The sequence below is a fragment of the Paramormyrops kingsleyae genome, chromosome 2 (assembly GCF_048594095.1).
Source record: "Paramormyrops kingsleyae isolate MSU_618 chromosome 2, PKINGS_0.4, whole genome shotgun sequence".
NCBI classification, from domain to species: domain Eukaryota; kingdom Metazoa; phylum Chordata; class Actinopteri; order Osteoglossiformes; family Mormyridae; genus Paramormyrops; species Paramormyrops kingsleyae.
In genome coordinates this window covers 9,049,467-9,071,664 of record NC_132798.1, presented here as the reverse complement: position 1 = coordinate 9,071,664, position 22,198 = coordinate 9,049,467, and the positions used below count along the sequence as shown (strand labels likewise).

Genomic DNA, 22,198 nt, shown 5'->3' with positions numbered 1-22,198 from the left:
CAGACACTTTTACCCAAAGCAATATCCAGTAGAGAAAGCGGTCGGCCTGGGCCTTGTTCAGGGGCCCGACACTAAAATCTTTCTGCTGACCACAGGAGTCTGAACCTGGGACCTTCCAAGGTACCACTTATAATAATGCTTCTTTTGCCACTTGATAAATGGTAGTAACTCATTAATTTAAAAAGGAATGGTATGCATCTTCTTTATAATTGTCTAATACTGATTTGAAGTGTTACAACCTAATTAAGAACCATTCATAAACCCATTATCAGACGTGGACAATCCAGACCAAGATTTTGTTTCAACCAATCAGTTGAATACTCTGTGACTGTGATTCTTTATGTTCAACTTGTTGGTTAAAACAAAATTTTGGTCTGGATTTTTTTTTTTTACCTCTGTCCTTTATAAGCAGGGGTGCACATAACTGGCATGCAAGTACACATTCACCTTTAAGAACGATACGTGCGGCAATCGATTGTTCGTAAAAGCGCAAATGCGTACTTATTTTATGTGCATTTGCGCTGCTATGACAAGAAAATACCTTGCAGTTTAACCCGTATACCGCAAATGAATTCGTTAGCATATAAAGATTAAAATACATTATATTTTGTTTTCATAGCAGCGCACATGCACATAAAATAAGTACGAATGCGTACTTGCATACCAGTTATGTGCACCCCTGTTTATAAGGGTAGTTTTACTGTAAAGTGGTACCCTTTCCGATCACACAGTCACACACCATCCCCTAACTAGATGTTCGTGCCTCACTGTAAGGGCCACTGTTTTCTTGCAGTGTCACTCTGTAAGCTGTAGGGACCACTGTTTTCTCGCAGTGTCACTCTGTAAGCTGTAAGGACCACTGTTTTCTCGCAGTGTCACTCTGTAAGCTGTAAGGACCACTGTTTTCTTGCAGTGTCACTCTGTAAGCTGTAAGGACCACTGTTTTCTCACAGTGTCATTCTGTAAGCTGTAAGGACCACTGTTTTCTCGCAGTGTTACTCTGTAAGCACCATTGTTTTCTCGTAGTGCGTCTCTGTAAGGACACAGGGCACAGAGTGGTGAGAAAATGACCTCATCAGGGGATCGTGATCGAGTGCAGACCCCCCTGGAGCCAGTGCTCTGACTGAGTAAATGCAGTGTCCTGAGCTTGTGGCTGGCAGTGTTTACTGCGGTGGAGATGACATCAGAGCCTGACACGGCCCAGCCGCGGCCTGAGCCTCCGCATGGCGACTTGTCCGCCAGGGGTGATGCGTGAACAGTGACAGCAGTGTCAAAAAAATTAAACTGTCCATCATATACATACATTAATTTTGTGTTTTTTTTTCCAATGACGTTTGGTAGCCTATACTATGTTAACAAATAAAAATATAACCATCTGTAATATTTACTCCTTGAATTTGCTTTATACAAAACAATTTAAACCTTCACCATCAATCAATAATGTATTGCGTTGCATTTGATCATCTTTCTGGTTAATGAGGTAAAGCCAGTTGCAGCCAAGTTACTATCATTCACCATTTTACAATGTGTTTTGTGTTATGTTCTATAGGAATATTACTGTAGTGTGTGAGCTGCACTGTCAGCTTTAAGCATGTTACTGGATTTCACCTGTACTCTGCCTGCATACACGCACCTGTTCTCAGCTGCTATCTCTTGTGCCAGCGTGTTCTTACATGCAGCAGTAGCTTATCAACACTCTGTCTCTCGCTGTGTGCTGCAGCTCCTGTTTCATACACCTGTTTCTTTTTGGCCAGATTTCTCAACATCGACCTATCTGTTCTCCCTAGAGCCATTCTACCAAATTCCCTAGACTTGCACAGAAACATAAACAAGCATGTTTCTCTGCCTCTTGCCGCATGTAAATCACTAGAACCCCCTGTGCTCTTTGCGCAGGAGAGACACTAATGGCTCTGGAAATTGCCATAGATGGAGCAGCATTCGGTAAAGGACAGCAGGAGCTGGTTAGAGTTTAATTCTTCAATGAAACATTTTGCATACTGGAAGCTGAACTAACCAATAAGGAACATCAGTTAAGCATCCAGAAGCAGTTTTGCTTTACGAAAGGATGTTATCTGCTGAGTGATTTTGGGGGAAGGAAAAAGGTAGTCTGGATAATTCAGCTTTTGTCAGGCTTGAGATCAAAGTCTGTTACTGAGAAGGAGTTAGGATCAGCTGCCTTGATGTCTGGAGCAAGGTGGCCTAGAAATTCTGTACTTTCTTCTGGAGTGAATTCATCTATTAAAAGGTGATCATAATTTTGAAAATGCAGTTTCTCTCAGGCCCTGTCATTCATTGGAAGGCAATACCATTCCCCAACATGCTTGAAGCAGCCCTATAGCCATAAAATAAACTTTGTGGGGCTACTGCAACACTACCAATAGGTCCCTCTCAGGTAGGGCTCAAACTCACAATTTTACTACCTGCATACGTGGCCGATCTCTACGTGTCTATGTGACTGGTTTGCAGCGGCCACCCCATGTAGTCTCCTTCGAAAATCTTCGTACATTTACTTAAGTTTATGGCTTGATTGTCACGCAGCTGGCTGGGTCATGTAGAACTCAAGAAACGTGTCATTCAGAATGAATAGAGCAGCTCTCCTTTCCCGTGTTTATATATGCGCAGTGAGTGAGGCGGTTTATCTCGGTGCTGCCTTGGACATTAGCTCTTTGTGTGCCTGGTGGGGCTTTCTTACATCTGTAACCACTGATCGTGACTCATACTTTGCAGCAGTTGGGGGGAAGGGACTCCGTATGCTGCCCTTCCCAAGAGCGATCTGGATTCTGTAGCGTGTAGCGTGGTTGGAGCTCAGAATGTCGTTGGCCGTTTAGCGTGTGGCGTAACAATGGCACCGTTCCAGCGTAACAAGGAGGGGCATTAAATTGCCCAGTATACCTCCTGTCCCTGGGGTATGATCGCTCCCTATCCGCACGCTGCTGGTGACGCAGCGCTCCCCAGTCCTGCTGCTGGGGCATGTACAACCTTAGGAAGAATAAGCCCTACAGGGCTGGGCTGAACTCCTGCTGGATTTAGAGAATTAATTTCACCTTATTTGCACCTGAAATACCAGCAACATTTTTTAAAAATCTGGATCAGGACAACCTAGATTTTATGTTTTACCATGCAGGTGGTATCCATATGCAGAATTTGGTGCAAGTTTTCAAACAGGTTATTTTTGATATGCTATTCAAAGCCATAACGACAAGAAAAACAACATGTAGACTTATTTTTTCATGGCTGGCTGAGTGATTAGTGCTTGGCTTCAAACCTCCAGGATGGTACGTTTTTCTCCTGCCCAGACAGTTTGCTGTTGAAGTTGTACACTATTACTCTGTGTGAGTTACTTTTGCAGCTCGGAGACGTGCAGCTTAGATGAATTTGGCCTCTGAATTTATGCTATGGGCTGGCATCCTACCCTGGGTGTACGTTCACACTCAGTGGGTATTTATGTTAAACGGATGGCTCTATCCCGTATATTTGGGTATGAAAATAAATTATTACTTGTTCATGAACATTTTGGCCTGGAGAGGGCAGTGTGGCTCGACTGCAAAAACCCTTTACCTGTGTGCTCACATACTCCGCTTCCCTGCCCGTGGGTTGGTATGATTTTGGGTCATGCCGAAGTAGGTTTCTCTTTTCGGTTATGACTCTATCGCAATCAATCCATCAGAAGGCAATGATGCTCATTGCTAGAGGCATTACCTACAGCGTTAGTCCAGGAAATCTAATACGACTTTTATTGTCTTTAACATGCTTGTTTTATCTGACGCCTCACTGTGCATTTCTGTGCATGCATTTGCGCTTCAACGCTTCCTTTGTTTCATAGTGTTGTGTTGTGACAGCAGTTTTTTTTTTTAAACTGAACACCCTGTGTGAGTTTATGTGGGTTAGATGCTCTTGATAGATTACGTTCCCAATGCAACGCAAACAGAAAATAAGCCAAAACAAGGAGCGCAGTAGGCAGATGATTCGCTTGCTTTGCTAAGAGGATTTTCCCCATTTTGATTATGTGAAAGTGAGGAAAACAAATTACAAAGGCTGGTGCATTTGCGGTAATTAGGGCAGCGGTTAAATAGCAGGTTATTACCTGCATTTAGGTGGATGGGGGTGGAGAGAATGTGTCAAACAAATCCGGACTGAAGCATCAGGAATCCTGCAGCATTCCTGCAGTGCGGAGCGGAGAATGACTGGATGGGAAAATGGGAGAACCCAGTGGCGCACGTCTGGTAAGGACCAAATCAGGTCCGACCCCCCCGCTAAAGAATCACAGTACTACAACAATTTTGGTATATACGTGTCCCTACCGTCCATACCCAAATCTACGCCCTTGGGAGAAGCACAGACACAGACACCTCGCCGTGTGTGCGATCACGTAGACGCAGGGCTTCGTGTCGCAAAGTTAAGCGGATTGACACAGCGGCGCAAAGCGAAATGCAGGGAGGGAAGGATGGTGTGTAGAACGGGTGCCGTACGTATTGGCAGTGCATCACAAGGCCTGTTCCTACCAGCTGTGGTTCTGAAAGGGCTCGTCACTGTACATGGGCACTACCTTGGCAGAGCACTGGGCTTACAAAGCTTACTTCCAGCAATTTGCCCCCAAACTACACAACTGGGTGTTCTTCTAAAGTTCCTTTTTGGAGAGCACTTGATTGAATTAATTATTATCAGTGTCAGCATAGACGTTAAGGCTTTTAATTGTATTGTGCCATTTTGCCACGTTATTACGCATATATTAGTCTTTACAAGACAGATTAGCGAAGTTCTCCCTAAATAAGACCCCTCCCCCCTGAAGAGGCATTTGATTTATTTGACACGTATGATCTGTATGATAAATTAGCGGAGTGATCGGAAATCACATAACTGCTTTTTGTTGTGTACTGTGTCTGTGGAAGTTATTTCGAAATCGGCAGTCTGACAAATGGCAGTTGGGGAACCTCCAATGAGAGGGCCCGAGATAATTTCCTCCGCTTCTCCCGAGACTGTTTTATTTGCCTGTGTTTTCACTTCAAGGAGCCGCAGCCTGTTTAGCTAATTAAATGAGCTGGAACCGTCTCTGTCAGTTATCACTCTGCTTTGCATTTCCAGACAGCTGCTCCTCTAAGTCGGGTCCCGGGGAGACTCTCCCTGCAACGGCAGCAACCTGCAGGTCATGTGCCACCCTGACAATGCCAGACCGTATCGGGCGTCATCTATGGGTGGGGGCCGTGTGCATGCTGTCACCGCCAACTGCCCCCCCCTCCCCCTTGTTACAATCCCCAACCTTTTCAATTCCTACATAGTTCCCTGTTGCCCTCATTTGCTCCTCCCCAACCCAAAATCTCCACTTTCGCCCAGATCTCGCCTGCACAGTATACCACGCTAGCAGCGTCCCCCCCCCCCACCTGGAGTTCCAGAGAGTTGTGGGGGGTGGGGGGGGTGACAATGTAGAGAATGAGAGCCTCTAGTGAGCTTTTCCTGAATAGGCTCTTTCAGAGTGCCCAGCCAAACAGAAAAGCGCCTCTCACACTTCAAACCTCGAGCTTCACTCTGTACAACTGGCCTTTTATTCTCCATAATTACTCTCCAAACACACCCACACCGCCTTCCACATATACGCTCTGTCCAAATCGCACCCCTGCGCTCCTTCGCCCCGGCCGCGGGTCTCCGGACCGCCCCCTGGAGGACCTGGAGATCCGCATCTTTACGCGGCGCTGTGGGGAACGACGACGTCTCACACAAGCGTGTAGCCCAGATAAAACCACCACAATCAGGCTTGACCTGTCACCTCTGCAACGTGGGATTCATCTTCATGTATTTCGCCAGGAGCCGGGTCAGGTCTCTGACCAATGCATGCTTCACTGCTGATGGAGACCGCTGACCAATCTCCTCAACTGGAGTGACATTAATATTACTCATCACTGCATCTCACTGTATATTTGTGTGTAGTTTCAGTCTGCTCAACCATCAGGCCCAGTTCTGCTTTCATACACCTGATGCTACTATATTTTACGTCCAATTTAAATAGCAGGGCCAGTTGTTATTGCTGTTATTTATGTAGCTAGCTATTTATTTCTGTAGCCTGTGTAACCTAGTTTGTATGAGCTCGTATGTTTTTAGGTGCCAACAAATGTGCCTTATTTTCCATCGATGTGCTATGTTCAGTTCACTGAGAAGAGGAAACTTGAAGAATCTTATTCTACCCCTCTGTGAAACCCCCTCATGGCTGCTGATGTGTTTTCCAGCTGTTGCAAGGGAGATACAGAGATTACAGGGATGGCTTCGATCGGATTCACAGGCCTGCCCTTTCTGATGGGTCTCTCTTGGGCTGCAGGCTTCTGCGCAGACGGCCCGCTCCGGGAAGCCTTGCTCGTTCTGGCCGTGGCCCCGCGGGCCCCCTTGGGGATGCACACAGCTGTTTTTTCTCTCCCGGATGGCAGCCCCGTTTCGGCGAGCCCCCGCGTTATCTTACGTTTGCGGTCCCGGTGCCGTCCCAGCAAACAGTCTGTGTTTACGAGAACATTCTCGGAAGGTTATTTCCCCTTTCCCATCGCAGAAGGATCCTTGGGCCCGTCATTTCACCCTGAGCAGCACATTCCTGCGAAATACGTTCATTTTTTGGTGGTCTCCATTCAAGCGATTTGGGTCCCAGAGACCTACCGTGTGAGTGAGATGAAACCTTGAGCGGTCAGAACCAACCAACAACCTCTGCTGAGTGTTCATAAGGAATAGTACTGGATGTATTTACCGGTAGCTGGTATGATCTTTCTCATACCTTTATTGCTATCTCAGGAATTGCTCAACTGTTCTGTTTGCAGAAGGTTGTTGGTTCAAATCTAAGGGCGTAACAATTCTTCAAATTCACAGTTCGTTTAAGATTTCGATTTTGAGCCACAATTTAGTTCATACCTTGGCTTTTTGGTTTTGTTTTGCTGTTGTTTGGGGTGGGTGGTGAATAAAATAAATGGGATCTGGGTTCTGTTAGTCTTTTGTCTTGTATCTTCTGATATGTGCATGCATATTTTAAGTGTTGCCTGCCAGTTGGGGAAGTTCTTGAAGCACAGCAAATGGTGTGCATTTTTTATACTACTCGACTGCCATCCCTATACTGCACTGGATTACTAAAATGTTCCCCTACCGCTGACTTGAATGTGCCCAGGGGATATTATCAGTCTCAGGGAAATTATCCTGCATCATGAGCTAATGAAGCTAGCCTAGCTCTTGGCGTGATCACCCGACCGTGATTGGACCGAAATTGTCATGTGACACAGTTGGAAGACAATAGATGTAATGTGTAAAATATTCAGCTTGCTCTAACTTTAAGTAGAAGAATAATTTTACATGTGTAATAATGTTAATTGTAAGATGAAAAATTAGTTTTGTAACATTAGTAATGTAATTAGAGCTGAACAGGCTGCACCCACAGTGGGTCAGGGTTGGGGGGGGGGGGGGGGGGCGGTATTGCAGTTCCAGAAGACGAGTCGTGAACATTTGTATTGTGGTTTTGTTCTGGGTTTGAGAACCATTACACCATTATTCAAATCCAATAGTGTCTTGCTTTGTATAGTGTCGACCTGGGTTTGAGTCCCAAACAGTGAGTGTTGTGTTAGGGGCCGGCCCCGTGGTTTAGGCCCCTCTGCCGATGAACGGAAGGTCGCTGGGTCATATCCTGTAGTAGGCAGTGGGCACGTAGCCAGGTAGTAAAATTCTGAATTTAAATCCCCCTTGAAATTTGGTTCAACACTCCCAGTTGGCAAAATTTACCGAGAAGGACGGATACGTATTGCTGCTGGACGCTGCGGGAAATATTTTCTGGCTAGGGGCTGAGTGATTTCACAGTTAGGCCCTAGAGCAACATCTGTAATCCCAGTCGCTCCAGTGAGGGGCTGAGTCTGCTTTCTCAAATGCACGTCGCTTTTATCCAAAGCATCTGCTAAAGTACCTGCTACCTGAAGGCTAGCTCCTCTTTCCACGCCACTCGCACCAGCACCAGCAGCCCTCCGTGTGCTGTGTGGTATCACCCATGCTGGCCTGCTTTCACAGAGCTAAGTGTCGCTTCAGAGCCATTCGCTGTCTGAATGAGCACACAGTGCCTCCTTCCCAGTGATAAACGCTCTGTTCTCTCGCAGCCTTATGCCCTAATCCTACATGAAATCACCATAACCATCCCCTGTCTGTTACCTCCATTTATGACCAGTGTTATATGGCACAGTGTACATTCTATGCTGCCTCTTTTCTATTTCATACACCCCAAGTTAAATTTTCTTATTACCTTTCTCTGTCATTTTTCTCTCTTTTGCATCTACCTATAGTTTTAATGCAAAATCCCATATACAGGTTACTTGGTGTCATATCAGTGTTTCATGCGTATTAATCGATGTCCAGTGATGGCCAGTAATATATTTTGTGTTTTATATGACTCTTTACCATAGTGATACTAAAACCTGGTTATATATCTGCTACTTCTTTGTCATTATCAAAGTCTTTATTATTATTTCATTGCAGTTAAATTCAGCTGGTTAGTGGCCAGATGTCCTCTGTTTCCTCTAATGCCCTATAATGCTCAAAATGAATAATCTGTTATGATACACACACACACAGCTAGGGTTGTCAGGGGAAGTAGCCATGCTGGTTTGATTGTTATTTAAAAATATAACGGTTGTTTTGCACCTGTTGAATTGGGTGTGTGTGAAACTGAAAGTAGAAAGTCATACCATCATGAGGGACTTGAAATGCTAATTTACACCTCACAGTTTACACCTCACTCCAGAGATCTACAGTCCCCATGATGTAAACACCCAGAAGCAAAAACCAGTTTGAAGAGTTTGGAGTTTGAGCCGGTTGCCCTGGAACTTTCGGTCTCTCTCCTCCATTCTGCCCCCCTCATGCCCTTTCGTGGCACTGCCCACCTGCAGACTGCGGCAGCCACGCCTGCGGGCTCGTGGCTCCATCACCTGTTGCGCCGTGACCTTCCGCCTCCCACCTGCAGGGGTCAGTGCTGGAGCCGTGCGCTGAGGGAGCTGCATACACAAAGGCATTGGCAGCAGGACACAATGTGCAGCAATGTGGCAGGAATGGAGGTAGCTGGGTGGGGGGGCGTGGGTGGGGGTGCAGGCCCTCCATATGGGCCGTCCCGCACCCTCGCTGTCGGCAAGCAGATGTCCCACCAGGCTTGCAGTCCCTGTGCGTCGGAGGGTCACACAGCCTGGGCTGACTTGGGTAGACGGGGCCCCTTCGACTGTCAGGCTGCGGCCCCTGACCCCCACCTCACTCTCACGCCCCCACCTCTTCGCCCCCACCCCCCAATTCCCAACTGCACTTTTTCCTATCCCCTTAACCTCACTCATCCTTCTCTCCCTCTTCCTCCTTCGGCCATTCTTATGATGAGTCTGCCTCCTGCATGTCACATGACTGTAAAATAAGTGCAGACAGGAAGAAACTACCCAGGATCGCTGGCTGCCAGAGCCTGCCTTGCATCTTCATCTCCTGAATGTATGCGTGCGCATGGACTAGCGTTTAGCTTTTTTGTGTGTGCACCTATGTGTGGCCGTGCCCTCGTTCAGATGTAAATTAGCATGTGCACACATATATCTTTCTATGTATTGGTAGATGCGTTTGTCTGGGTATTTAGGCGGGGGGGAGGGGGGCACTCCCTGGCAGGTGTCAGTTCCCAGACTGTAAAGGCATGAGCAGGAAGAGCCCACATTCCCACAAATGCCCCCCCCCCCCCCCCCCACACCAGGCTGGGCCACATGGTGCCTCTTCCCAGGCCTTGAGCCCAGGACCGGGGTTACTTTACACACCTCTGTGAAGTCTGCAACTACCCCCCTCCCATCCTTTTTTAAATTCTGGGTGTAAAATAGATTTGAATGAGAAAGAAGAGGTCAAGCAAGAGGGGAGGTGGGATGTGGGTAAAGGGGTTTTTTTCGGGGGGGGGGGGGGGGGTTGCTTCTCCTTTTGTGCAACAGGTCCATTGCTCTGGGCCCCCGATAGACCATTGAGTTGTGAAAGTTGGACCCCCCGACTCGAGCTACCCCTTCCTCTCTCTGTTCCTCTCACTCGCCTGCTTCTGTGCTCATTAGCATACCAGCTGCCGAGTGCGTGAGAGGGGCGGGGTGAGACGGGGTGGTATTGTGGCGGGGGGGGGAGAGGGGGGAGCGCTGCTGGGGCTCCAGTCAATGGCAGGCCGTCTGGGGTATGAATAGGCCTACAGCGAGCTGAGCAGCATGGACAAAGGAGGACGGGATAGAAGAATGAGCCAGTGATTGAGCTGCAGAATGTAGAATGGAGTGAAAGAATGAAAGAAAGCAGGAGCAGAGGGCAAGAAAAGACCGGCCCGGCCACCTGTCTCTCTTTCCCCCTCTCTGTGTCTCTCCCTCTGTCACTCTCTCTGTCTCCCCGTGCAGGCCTTACGGATCTGTGTGTCGCGGTCAGAGATTCCCAGAGACGCTGGGAACCTGCCACCTTTGAGGGCAAACGGGCCCGACGTCGACTCCACTCCGCCTCCAATCGCGGTCCACCTTAATCTTTGCCTCGGCCGAATGGCGCTAACACCTACGTGCCTGAATTCTCAGAATCCAGCCCTTAGACAGCTGAGTTTCACAGCTCGCGTTTTACTCATCCTGCCTACAGCGTGAACCGGCACCAGACACTGTCTGGAGTTCAAAAGCCACTGCCATATTTAATAAATGTCAACGCTCATTACCCCCACAGCCATGTGGGCACAAGGTCAATGCATCATAATCAATATGCATTAATTATGTCTCAACATACTGACCTTGACAGATGCTGTGGATCATTTGCATTTCAACTAACATAAAAAATATACAAATGCATACTGTAAATTGCCTAAATGACACCAGTGCCTTAATTGCCTTAATTGCCATGATACCTTTCCGTCCATATTTCCATATTCACAAGGCCGCCTGTCAGTCTCTACACAGAGCTTTGAGCTTGTAAGCTGTAGTTCGGTTTTCATTTTCAGTTTCAAAACCAGTTAATATGAGCTTTAAGCTCCCCTTGTGGTGTCTGCTGATAGCCCAAGACACAAGACTTAAAATTAATTTGTTATGATTATTTCCTCAGTGTTTACTCATTTGTTTCCTACAGTACACTAGTGACATTAATCATTTTGTGTGCAGACCATTATTTTTGTGTTCAGAATTGACATAAATCCTTTATAAAAATTAGACGTTTACAAAACATGTCAATAGAAGAATTACAGCAAAAAATAAACAGACAAGAACTGAAAAGAAAAATGGGAAAACAAAGGCTGTCTTTGTCCTTCTTTCCTTTAATGACCCACTATCCTCTACACTGAGCGCCAAGTCCTGTTCAATCTCAGCATGTAGTGCAATGAGCATGTGCAGGTTGACGACGACTGACTTACCATTCTAATCAAAGATATGACAGCCCGAACAGTCACTGCTTAATTAGGATGTCTGTCCCCGTGTCCCCATCTAAATCCATGTCGTGAATCAAGAGCTTCCTAAACTACTCTAAGAAGTTTCACCTAAGCGGACCTGGAGAAATGAAGTTTTACATCTCTCGCCTACAGAGTCCTCTGCTATTTTGTTATTTTAATCTGCGGTGTAAACCAAGAACTTCCTGGATTGCTGTAATGCATTTTACTTAAGGAGTGTCCTTGCTTGCAGGTCATGCGAAATATATCTTGTACAATAAATAACTGAAATATGAGGCACATGGCCGTTTCACTGTTGACAGTTGCTGCCATATTATCCATCTGGTCTGCAGTATTACACAATAGGGAGCTTGCGCCTTATACTTTACATGAATAAGTAAAGATGCTATTATGCAACATCCTGAAGCCGTTTGCAGGGGTAAATTCACATAACTGGCCCCCAACTATCCTGCCAGCTAACAGAGTAGGTAGGTTTCAGTGCAAACAAAACCCAAAAACCGTCAAAACCATTCTCTGACCCAGGAGCTCTGTGCTCACATATCAGCCCATGAGTCCATGACCTTTCAAATATACTGACAATTGAATAACCTAGATGACTTTCTCTGTATTCACTATAATGTGATACAGTATTGCTCTTGCTTTTGAGCCATTCTAATTCTTGTTACATTCTATCAGTCAACAAATACTGGGAAAAGATCTATATCAGTTCGTTTTGTAACAACTATCTGAACTAACACTTCAGTTATGCTTATCGTAATGTACTATTCGGGAGAATAATGCTGTAAAACGGACCAGATGACAATTGCCATAGGCCTTGTTCAGTCCTAACGGTGATGAAGTCGATGAAGGTGGCCACATTTCAATAACAAATAATAAAAAGAAACAGGACAGGACAGTGGACGAGGACGGTGGAGTTCATGTAAGAACTGGATGTGTTACTCTGTAGTAATGCTGTGATCGTTGCATGATTCAGTTGGCCAGTATCTGATACAATGATGTAAACTGCCTTAACAAGGAACTGCATGTAACACCAAGAAGAGTGAATAAAAAGGAGACATAGTTTAAGGTAAAATCCCCTTTGATAGGGACTTCTATTCCCTTTGTACGGGGTCGTGCACACTGTTACCGCAAAGGAGATCATCCTCCTGGAAATGACAGACAGAGACTGTCCCTGTAAAGAAGCAGAAATTTGCGTGCAGTTGTGGATTTTACTAATCATATGTGTAAGGTCGTCTCATTATCAAGTAAGGAAAATGAGGTCAAAGTTCACTTGAGAAGTCTAAAGTGACTAAACATGACCTACAACTGATTTCTTAAGTTACATAAACTATTGGTTGGTGTATCAACATGGGAATGAAGCTTATTTTAATTATTCTACGGTTTTGGAGATTTCTTGGCTATGTTCCACATTACTATTTTATGTATACTGGGAAATGCAAATTCATGCCTATATGACATATGTCAGATGGCATTTCTTAACAATCCCTTTGTACACCCTCAGTCATTCTTTGAATTCAATCTATTCCATCACTGTACCATGAGTGATCCATGAAGGAATGGATAACCTTTAGTCTATAGTGACTTCACATCTTTTTCACTTTAATAGGCTGGTTAAATGTGTTGAGTGACCATTGACACATAGTGAACCTTCTCAAGGGCTGTAGAGGCCCATATTTATTATGAGTACATTCAGTATGCCTCTATTCAGCAGACTTGACTGAGATTGCATGTTGAGAATATGAACCACTTTCCATTTGTTACTACAGGTCTGTGGCATCGTTACTAAAGTAAACAGTAAGAAATAGTGGGCAAAGAGTGAGAATGATGCATGTAAAGCATAACATTTACAATAAAACAGAAACACAGACTTGATCCAGCCCCATCTATGTCAACTTGGGGGTTTGTTGTGACAACAGATATCCATCAAAGAAAATAAAGACAGCATGTGAGATGAAAGCAGTCATAGTCTATTAATACCTTTCCGTGTGTATGCAGGTTTTGGAAATTCACCACATATGGGTTGTGAATATCATACATATTTAAATACACATAAGAGATAATAAGAGGTATTTTTTGCAGGCTACAAGGTATTGTAACTTGGGGAAAATATAAAAGAGTAATTAAAAATGTTTCTTTTATTGGTCAAGTGTCAAAATTGTACATGATAAAAGGGAACTAAGACAGGATTTGTGGCTCTGAGAAAGGCTCATACCAAGGAGAGGGAACAGAATTCTGATCTGTAAGGCTTTCCACTGCAGGTCCATACCCAGCCCATAATCATTGTTTCCTAGCAACTCAAGAAGAAGAGGTGGGGAGGAGGAGAAGAATACACTCAGTACAAGTTTGATTTTTTTTTTCTTTTTACTGACTTGTATACAAACGTACAAAATTACAGCACATGGTATCGCTCCACATATCATCACAGTGTTACATTTTTAACAATACAAATAAAACAACAAACAAACGAGCAGACATATCAGAACATCCATAGCACACAAGACCATCACTGCATGTCTCATTTGCAATCTTTTGTTTCAGGAAAAAAAGACACTTCAGCACTTCTCAATTAATTAAACCTACTCATTTTACTCTTATGTCATAAATGTTATGACACAGTCAAGTAAAACAGTTGTGCATCATGCAACTCTTCGTTACAATGATCTTACCATCAGATATATAGTCTCCCTTTAATAACAACGGGGGACAGCACTTCACAAAAAGTGCTCATTAATTGTTCAACCATTATATTTATATGACGTCATATATAATGTATAACAGCTGATTAAAGATACACGAACGTCTTCGCAAACATTACGTTTTACGAAGTAGCACATTAACAAAAACAATTGATCCTGGAATTTTTATACAATAGTATTTGTGTTCCTTTTTTCTATTCAGAAAAAAAATAAAATGTTGGTGTGACACCAACAACTAACATCACAGTCAACAGTGCAATATTAAAAAAATAAAATGATCAAGTTTACCACAAGCAATGCATATATATATAAATTTTTATTATTTATCTCCAATCTACTTTCCGACAATATTCCATCACTTGTGTTTTTGCTTGGGTCTGCGCTGGCCATCGGCGTTGGCGTGGCCTCCCTATTGCCGGCTAGCCAATCAGATCAGAACTACGCTACGGCCCTCGGCCTCCCGATAGATCTTTTCGTCCAACGACCACCTGACCCCTTGTTCACGTCTGGGGTCTGTTAGCTTTTCAATCCAAACATAAAAACATGACAACAAACGCAAAAAAAAAAAAAAAAAGTTCTGAACGAGCAGCATAGAAATACACATCATTAGGCATTTCGTGATTTAAAAAACGCAGCAGATTTGCATGAGTAATGTAAATTATCCTGTAATCCCGCGAAATAACAATAATAATGTAATAGTTACAATAAGAAGTCCTGCTCAGTAGTAACTGTTCCTTTACTTTCGCTCCTGTAGTTTAACAGCCACTGGGGCCATTTTAATATTCTTGTGCAAGCACTCCTCCCTTCTTAAGGCATAAAATATAGACAATGTTTCTCTCTGGAATCAGCATTAGATGTTACGGTGACCTGGAATTGCCCTGGGTTTCAGAAAACCAACATTTTCATTCCATCAGCATGCCTTCGTACAGAAAAAAAATGGAAACAATTTCTTATCCACACACACAAGAGTTTGGTTTTCTACTGTGGAAAAGAAAAACATCGAATAGAAGCTAAATAAAACGCTCTTGGTGAAACTGATAGTGATGTCCATATATCAACTGGTATGACGAAATACACTCTTGCTCAAGGTGAGTAATAATACATTGAAATGTCGTGCAACCCAAGCTTATCCTGAAGTGTCATCAAAGCTGATGTGTTGTAAAGACTGTGAAGGATATGCAGTTGGACAACTGGATACTGCACAGTCGAGGTAGCTGGCAAAGGGATCCAAACACAGATGCATGCTCCGAATGCTTAATGGCGTCTCCTCACGGGACAACATTTACGGGATAACAAGCGGCTTTAAGCATCAGAGAACCCATTGGAAACCATCCATGGAAACTTAGAAAGACACCGACTGCACGTATACACCGTGTATAATACACGTAGGCCTATTGTTTAAAAAGCATGGGGAAACATTTAAAATGATCTATTCCCCTATTAGCTACAAACTGGGTAGTTATGCGGATCCTTCGGTACCGCCTAACTACTTGAAAACAAATGAGTTTAATTTAGGTAGTGTTCTTAGTTTTCTACGGGACGAAAAGAAATGACACAAAACAGACGATTACTGTGACTGCGTATAGAATAATGAGTAATCCAACGAAATAGGTGGACCTGATTCTCTTGTTCAACTCTTCCCATTGAGATACTGGCTGAGTATGTAACATTTGTCATTGAAATAAAAAGCGGTGTAATTGACAGAAAGCAGACTGTAAATGAGAATAACTTTTTTTTAACTGAACATCAAGCCAGATGGCGCAGTCTTAAAAGTGGCTTGGCAGCGAGGACGTGGGCTTTTGGGGTTTCTGCACATCAGCGTCTAAGCGAGCACTTCCAAAGTATGAATAATTCACCCCCAACAGGGAAAATGCTTTATAAAGTACCGACGGAACGACAGTGTTGTTTCAGATTTAATACAGGAAAATGGCTTGTGGCAAGATCGCTCTGACCAAACATTCCCAGCCCCTTTGCAAAGAAAAAAAAATGGAAAAATGTGCTTTTTTAACTTTGGCACAAGTGAGTAAACTGAAAGGCTGGTCTGCAGGTTCGGTTCTCGGCGTTTACCTGACAGCACAGGAGGATCACCGTGCGCCCGATGAGTATTTCGCCTTGGTGATGAGGTACAACACTATGTCTTGATGTCCTCCAAACGCGGCGATGTGTAAGGCACTCCAGCCGTCCCTGTTGGCTAAACGGATATCGGCCCCGAACTTCACCAACAGTTTGACCAGTTCAAGATTCCCGTCAATAACCGACTGATGGAGCGCGGTCTGTCCCTCCGGGCCGAAAGAGTTGACGTTGAATTCGCAGTTTGTCATGTTCTGCAGGAGCGAGTGCAGCTCTTTTGTGTTGCCCTTCTTCACCGCCTCTTGGAAGACTCTCTGCGGCGCGGAGCAAGTCGATACGTCCGCCTGGCTCATGGTTTTAAAGGAGTACGAATTGGATGGGTGACCCTTTCTCTATACAAGATTGCGGGCTTTAGCCTCGGCCCAGAAATTATTCAAAACGCGATCAGCTTGGGTTAATACCTACCAGGTAAACTGTAATTAAAACATATATCCCAACTAGAACCTAAATAATAAAAACAGGCAAATGGATGGCGAGATTTTAGTTCTGAAGGCGAGAAATCCAGAAATACAGATAAATATTTAACTGTAGTCTTATCTTTTGCAGTCTTCACTTCCCCTCTCTTCAAACGAAGTAGCAGCGCCGGTTTTACTGTACAGGTTAAACAGAGTGTATTCCTCTATCAGCTGTACGAAAGAGAGGTCCTCCAAAACTCTTCGATTAACTGACCGATGGCATGTGCTCTTCTTGTAACATTTACCTCTTGATCGGCACCTCTTTTCTTGATTCCCCTGAAGAGCCACTGCAGTCCGTCCTGTAAGGGTGGCTGCGAAACAAAGTCATTTCAAGTCAGCTCACTGAACGACATTTGCGTGAGATCTTTTTTAAGTCAAACCTCCTTATCATTGTTTTTTTCACTATGTAGCCGCTGCTATAGATTATTTATATACTCGCCTGTATCGCTTGGACCGGTAGTGGTGAGGTGCAGTGGAAATCCTAGCTACGTGCGCGCACTGCTTTGCGCAGACAGTCTGTTCTTTCCCTTGAGCGCGTTGAGGCAGCTATTTTACTTATTCTGTATTTGCATAACAATGAAACGCCAAAAAATTCTGGGTCAGGGGCGGAGACCAAAGCGCTTAATAGGCTGTTGGGGATATTTTGGGAGGGTCCATAAACTTGGGACTGTACAAAGGCATGCGTGTATGTCCAATCAGGAAAAAATGAAACAAATGCGATACCGTTTGTATAGCTTATGAATATGCGAATACACACATATTAGAACGATCTGAAAAAATCGTATGTTCCTTACCTTCACTCGTTCATATCTTACAGAAGTTTTCCATCATGACTGTCTGGATGTAGGCTATTTGAAATGACTCTGGCATTTAAAATAACTGGCTGTCAATTAGCTGAGCGAAACCCAACAAAAGTTAGTCAGCTTCGGTTTAAATATCTTTGTACAGTTTGCGTTCTTGGTTGATTTTAATGATAAAACTGCTCACTGGGTTTAAATGTTACATGATTAGAGCTATCAGTCCCCGGATTTTCTGATTTTATTTCGGTTTCCTTTAAAGCATAGAGTACTTCAGACTATTGAATTTATAACGAAGGAAATGCAACGTTTCCTCGGGATGCGAAAATGTACAGCATTTGTACTCCAGGATACCTCTTGGGAAATAAAACTCTTGCTTTCAAAACATCCGTGCTTGCAGGTTATCTTCTTTTGTTAAATGCCCGTGTCATCTAGTTGAAAACATCTAGTTGAAAACTTATTTTTCTTAATTCACTACTTCAAAAACCCACATTTGACATGCTCGTTTTAGTGTTTATTGCGGTCTTCCCATTTGTTTAATGACAGCAGTACTTCAAATGAGAAAGTTCTGTGCACCATTTCCTGTGCAAGTGAATTTAGGCGCAGGCTGTGAAACACGCAATGCACCAGCACCGTGGGAACCGGACTGATGCACCTCCGCATTGCCGTCTGCTGGCGTGGACGCAGATGCACGGCGTGCGAAGTCATACATGTTGTGGAGCCATTTGCCATTGCGCCATAAACGACCGAGCTTACTGAAAATAATTGCGACAAACGGTGTACTAGTTTGTTGCACGTCACAAGCGGGAGTTTCACATAAGTAATATAGATAAATGTTTGTTACGATACTTTTCCTTAACATTTTTAGCGCACAAATAGTTGTTTTCCGTGTTATTTCTCTCAGCTGTCGTGCTGTATCTACAATACGTTTTAATTATATAGGCTATTCTGAAGTAAACGATGTATTTTAATCACATAAATGTACATATTATCTTGATCTTTTTGATGGTGTAATATTCCACGTTTATATGAGGAAGTCACACTTTAACATTAAGATTTTAGAAACAAACAGCACATAATAGAAACTCAGCCCATTAATCGCACTTGAATAGGCCTACTTTATTTAAAGTCCACATTCTACTACTACTAAAATTTTAATCAGGCTACATTTGTTATAATAAAACTATCTTATATAAATATGGGGAAGAAAAATAAGACCAATTATGTCTGAATATGAATTTGTTTGGTGCAAGGAAGCTAAGTGATAACATATTAAACTGAATTCTACAGAAATACCCAAACGACGATATTTTTTCTCCCTTGGTTTATTACATGTAGGTCAATGTAGTTAAGACGTCTTGGCGCCTGACCTGTTGGTGGGAGGAGCCTGACAGGTCGTGGGGGGTGGGGGGTGGGGGGTGGAGTATTGTGATGTCACTGTAGATGGGCGGGATTTCGGAACTCAATTCATTACCATGTGTTTTAGGAGCGTGGGAAACAGTGGAGCTTTTCTTCTCAGCACAGAGAATGAGGGAGATCAAATAACATAGTTAAAAAAAACACCCAAGGCTGCTGTACTGTTAAAGTTGGGCAACGTTTGTTGTCCAGACGAGGAAATTTCGTCAAGGTATTTAAAAAGAGATTGCTAGGACACGCGCGAAACAATTACCCAAGGATATTTTGTTACTTAGGGAAATTTGTAGCTTTATTAAACGTTTAAGCACTGGAAGTGCATGTCACACATTTAAAATATATTATGCATATTAGCTAGTGTTTCTCATTTACTAATAATATCGATTTAACGTCCAGTGGAAAACAATGTTGGAAACATTGACATGCAGTATTAGTCATTATGATAAATGGTTTCTTGGAAACGTTTTTTTTCACGGAATATTAAGATAACCACGATGAATTCCGTAGTGCCATAGTATTATTCAGCTGTGGCAGAATACTGAATGTGAAGGATGCAAATATGGGAGGATATCGGAAGCTGAACATGATCATACACGCCAATGTTTGTCACTGACTCCGCTGCATTGGAATGAGCTAGCAGCCGCAATCACAACAAGTGATTGTTGTGTTACCATCTTCCACCACAAACTGCAGTACACCTGCCCCATCTGTCCCTGGCCTGATTTGTTCCCATGCGCGTCACTGAAAAATTTACCTTTCGACCAATGCACGGTAAAAGGTGTGTTTATCGGCACTTGTGCGACAAGACTTGTATCTTTCGACAGGCTTTGTTTTTTTCTTATTGTCATGTATGTCATGTAGGTCTATTGAATAACCGGAAAGCACGTTAATTCACGAAAATAATTTGACAAATATGTACCGAACTACAGGGGTAGTGTTTTCCATAACTGAATGTTGTACTTTTACTTTCTGCATTACCAGAAAACCACCAAATAGGTTGTTAAAGGAAATGGGCGTTTCAGTTACATTTGTATCATATTTTTATTATCATAATTTACACCGGATTTTTATAACTCACAACCAACATACATAGTTTACAGTTTGTTTATATAACATGTATATAGTTTTTTTTAAAATCTATCTATCTATCTATCTATCTATCTTTTTGTTTGTTTTTTTGTTTGTTTGTTTATTTGCATGAACCAACAACCTTGTCATTATAAATTCAGTTTAGTGCCCAGGCCTCGTTCTGGGCTAGCTTGGCTGGCGATCAGAGATTTTGGCTAGGTATCGGCCAGGGTTGGACTGGCATACTGGGCATTTTCTTGGTGGGTCGACAGGTATGTGGGCCCCCAAACTAGGTTGGAAAAATAACCATTACCACTTACCATTTGAAATATGAGGCATGATAAAGCTTACAAAACCATGCAACAAACTGAGATATAGATGTAAAAGGAGTATTTGAAATTAAAGTAACCAATAACAATCAAACGGAAATGTAATAAAGGAGAAATGACGGAAATGGGCTATCAAAAATGTAACACAGAGCATCTGCACACTTTCCTGACCTTCCGTCGCATGGATATTTCTGCTTTCTCTGTAAACATTGTCAGCTTTTGTTTTCATTTTCTAGGAGCACAGAAGGTCAGGTAGACATTTGATGATAACACCTAGCTAGCTCATTTTCCCCCTCTGCTGTGTAAACACCATAAATACACGTGGTCTGTGGGACAGCAGGCGGACAGGTCATGGATCTCAGAGCTGACCGTGGCACGCAGACTGACCTGTCAATCATCTCCTCTAATAGGATCTGTAAAACCAAAATAATTATTATTATTAGTTAAATAAATAATAGACATAAATCTGTTATTTTAAATGTTAAATGTTTTTAAAATTCAGATGAAGCAGAATCATAAAGTGTAAAGATAAGTTTACTGTAAAACAGTCGCAGAAAATGTTAAGCATTTTAGAGGATTTGTTTATGTATTTGTTTTCATCACGTTTCATCACGTTTAACCATATTGTGTGTATGTATTTAATTCATGTTTTAATATACATCTTTCGTTTTAGGCATTTCCAAGCATATGCCGTGGAAAATTGTATTGTGGGTTTACATACGTATTTCTGTTAAAAGTCTTGGTCTATAAGTGCAGAAGCTGAGGCCTAATCCCATGGGAAAGCTGCAGGAGGAGCCGTGAGAAATGGCTGTTTCCTGGGACACTCTTACAAAGTGGGTGTGTCCTGGGAATTTGCAGAGCAGTGGGTGTGTCCTGGGAATTTGTTTGCAGGTGAGCGTGTCCTGAGATGACTCAAGAAAAGACTCTGTGTTCTGTATTCTCTTTCCAGAATAATAATAATACTAAAAATAATGATGACGATGATGATGACGACGACCATAATCTATTTAATATTTATTCCAATCAGCTTTGAATTGTATTATTTAATCAGCCCATTCACCTGTCAATCAGAAAGTTTGGCATAATTTGTTTATTGAACTACCATGTCAACCTGTCGTCTCTCCCTTACATGGCATTCATGCATTATGTTCTGAACACCTGGCTCTAGATCTCTTTGACCGGTTGGCTTTGTGGTAGAGTACATTTCTAAATCAAGCATGAATCATCCATCCTTCGTCGAGGCACTTATCTATTATAGGGCTGCCAGGGGGCATACATCAACCAGGCAAAAAGCTAGATAAAGCAATACAACCTGTACGAGTATCAGACATGTCGTCTACTATGCCCGACAAGTAGAAGCATGCAGCGCTGCCATTTACCCGCGTCACGCAGATATGTGCAGATCTTACCAGAAAATCAAAGTTCACATACTCGCTTCAGGAACATTATTTTTCTATTGTGGTCAGAGCTTTATCCTCTGTTATTTTTATTGCGGTCAGAGCCTTGTCTTTAGATATATCATTTTCCAACCGTGATCACTACTGCACAACACAACGCCTTTTAAATTCCACTTTTACCATATTTGTTACATTCAGTTTTGTGAGGTGTTTGGGATTTCTTCTTATCTAGGGTATATACCCCAGCTTTCTTCTGCAGTAATCTCCAGACACCACTACGGACCTGAACAGGATAAGATGTGCAAAGATGCTTTTTTTTGCTGTTTCTACATGTATCAGTACATGCACATTGGAATGCTTTTTCTATGTGTCCTATCTTGCTCTTCTTTGAGAGAAAAGGTGGAGAGCAATGTGCAGGGACAGCCAGCATGCAGCACCTCTGGAGTTGGGGGTTAGGGGCTTTGCCCAGGGGCCAATGGCAACATCTATTAGTGTGCAGGCCCCAGGATTAAACCCAG

The 22,198-nt window shown here is 43.2% G+C and overlaps 1 protein-coding gene across 3 annotated transcripts; it reads right to left on the bottom strand.

Moving 5' to 3' along the window:
* Window positions 1-13,737: 13,737 nt before the first annotated feature.
* Window positions 13,738-18,038, bottom strand: nrarpb (NOTCH regulated ankyrin repeat protein b). 3 transcript variants are annotated; one of them, XM_072704950.1, is made up of 3 exons: window positions 17,471-18,038; window positions 17,116-17,236; window positions 13,738-16,987 (listed from the first exon to the last, which is right to left on the bottom strand). In XM_072704950.1, the coding sequence occupies exon 3, from the start codon at window positions 16,512-16,514 to the stop codon at window positions 16,176-16,178; it is 339 nt and encodes a 112-aa protein (XP_072561051.1). In that variant the 5' UTR covers window positions 16,515-16,987; window positions 17,116-17,236; window positions 17,471-18,038; the 3' UTR covers window positions 13,738-16,175. The 3 variants fall into 3 exon arrangements, with proteins under 3 accessions (XP_072561051.1, XP_072561055.1, XP_072561050.1); XM_072704954.1 differs by lacking the exon at window positions 17,471-18,038 and having other exon boundaries at window positions 13,738-16,812; window positions 16,922-16,987; window positions 17,116-17,395; XM_072704949.1 differs by lacking the exon at window positions 17,471-18,038 and having other exon boundaries at window positions 17,116-17,395.
* Between the last annotated feature and the right edge of the window lie 4,160 nt (window positions 18,039-22,198).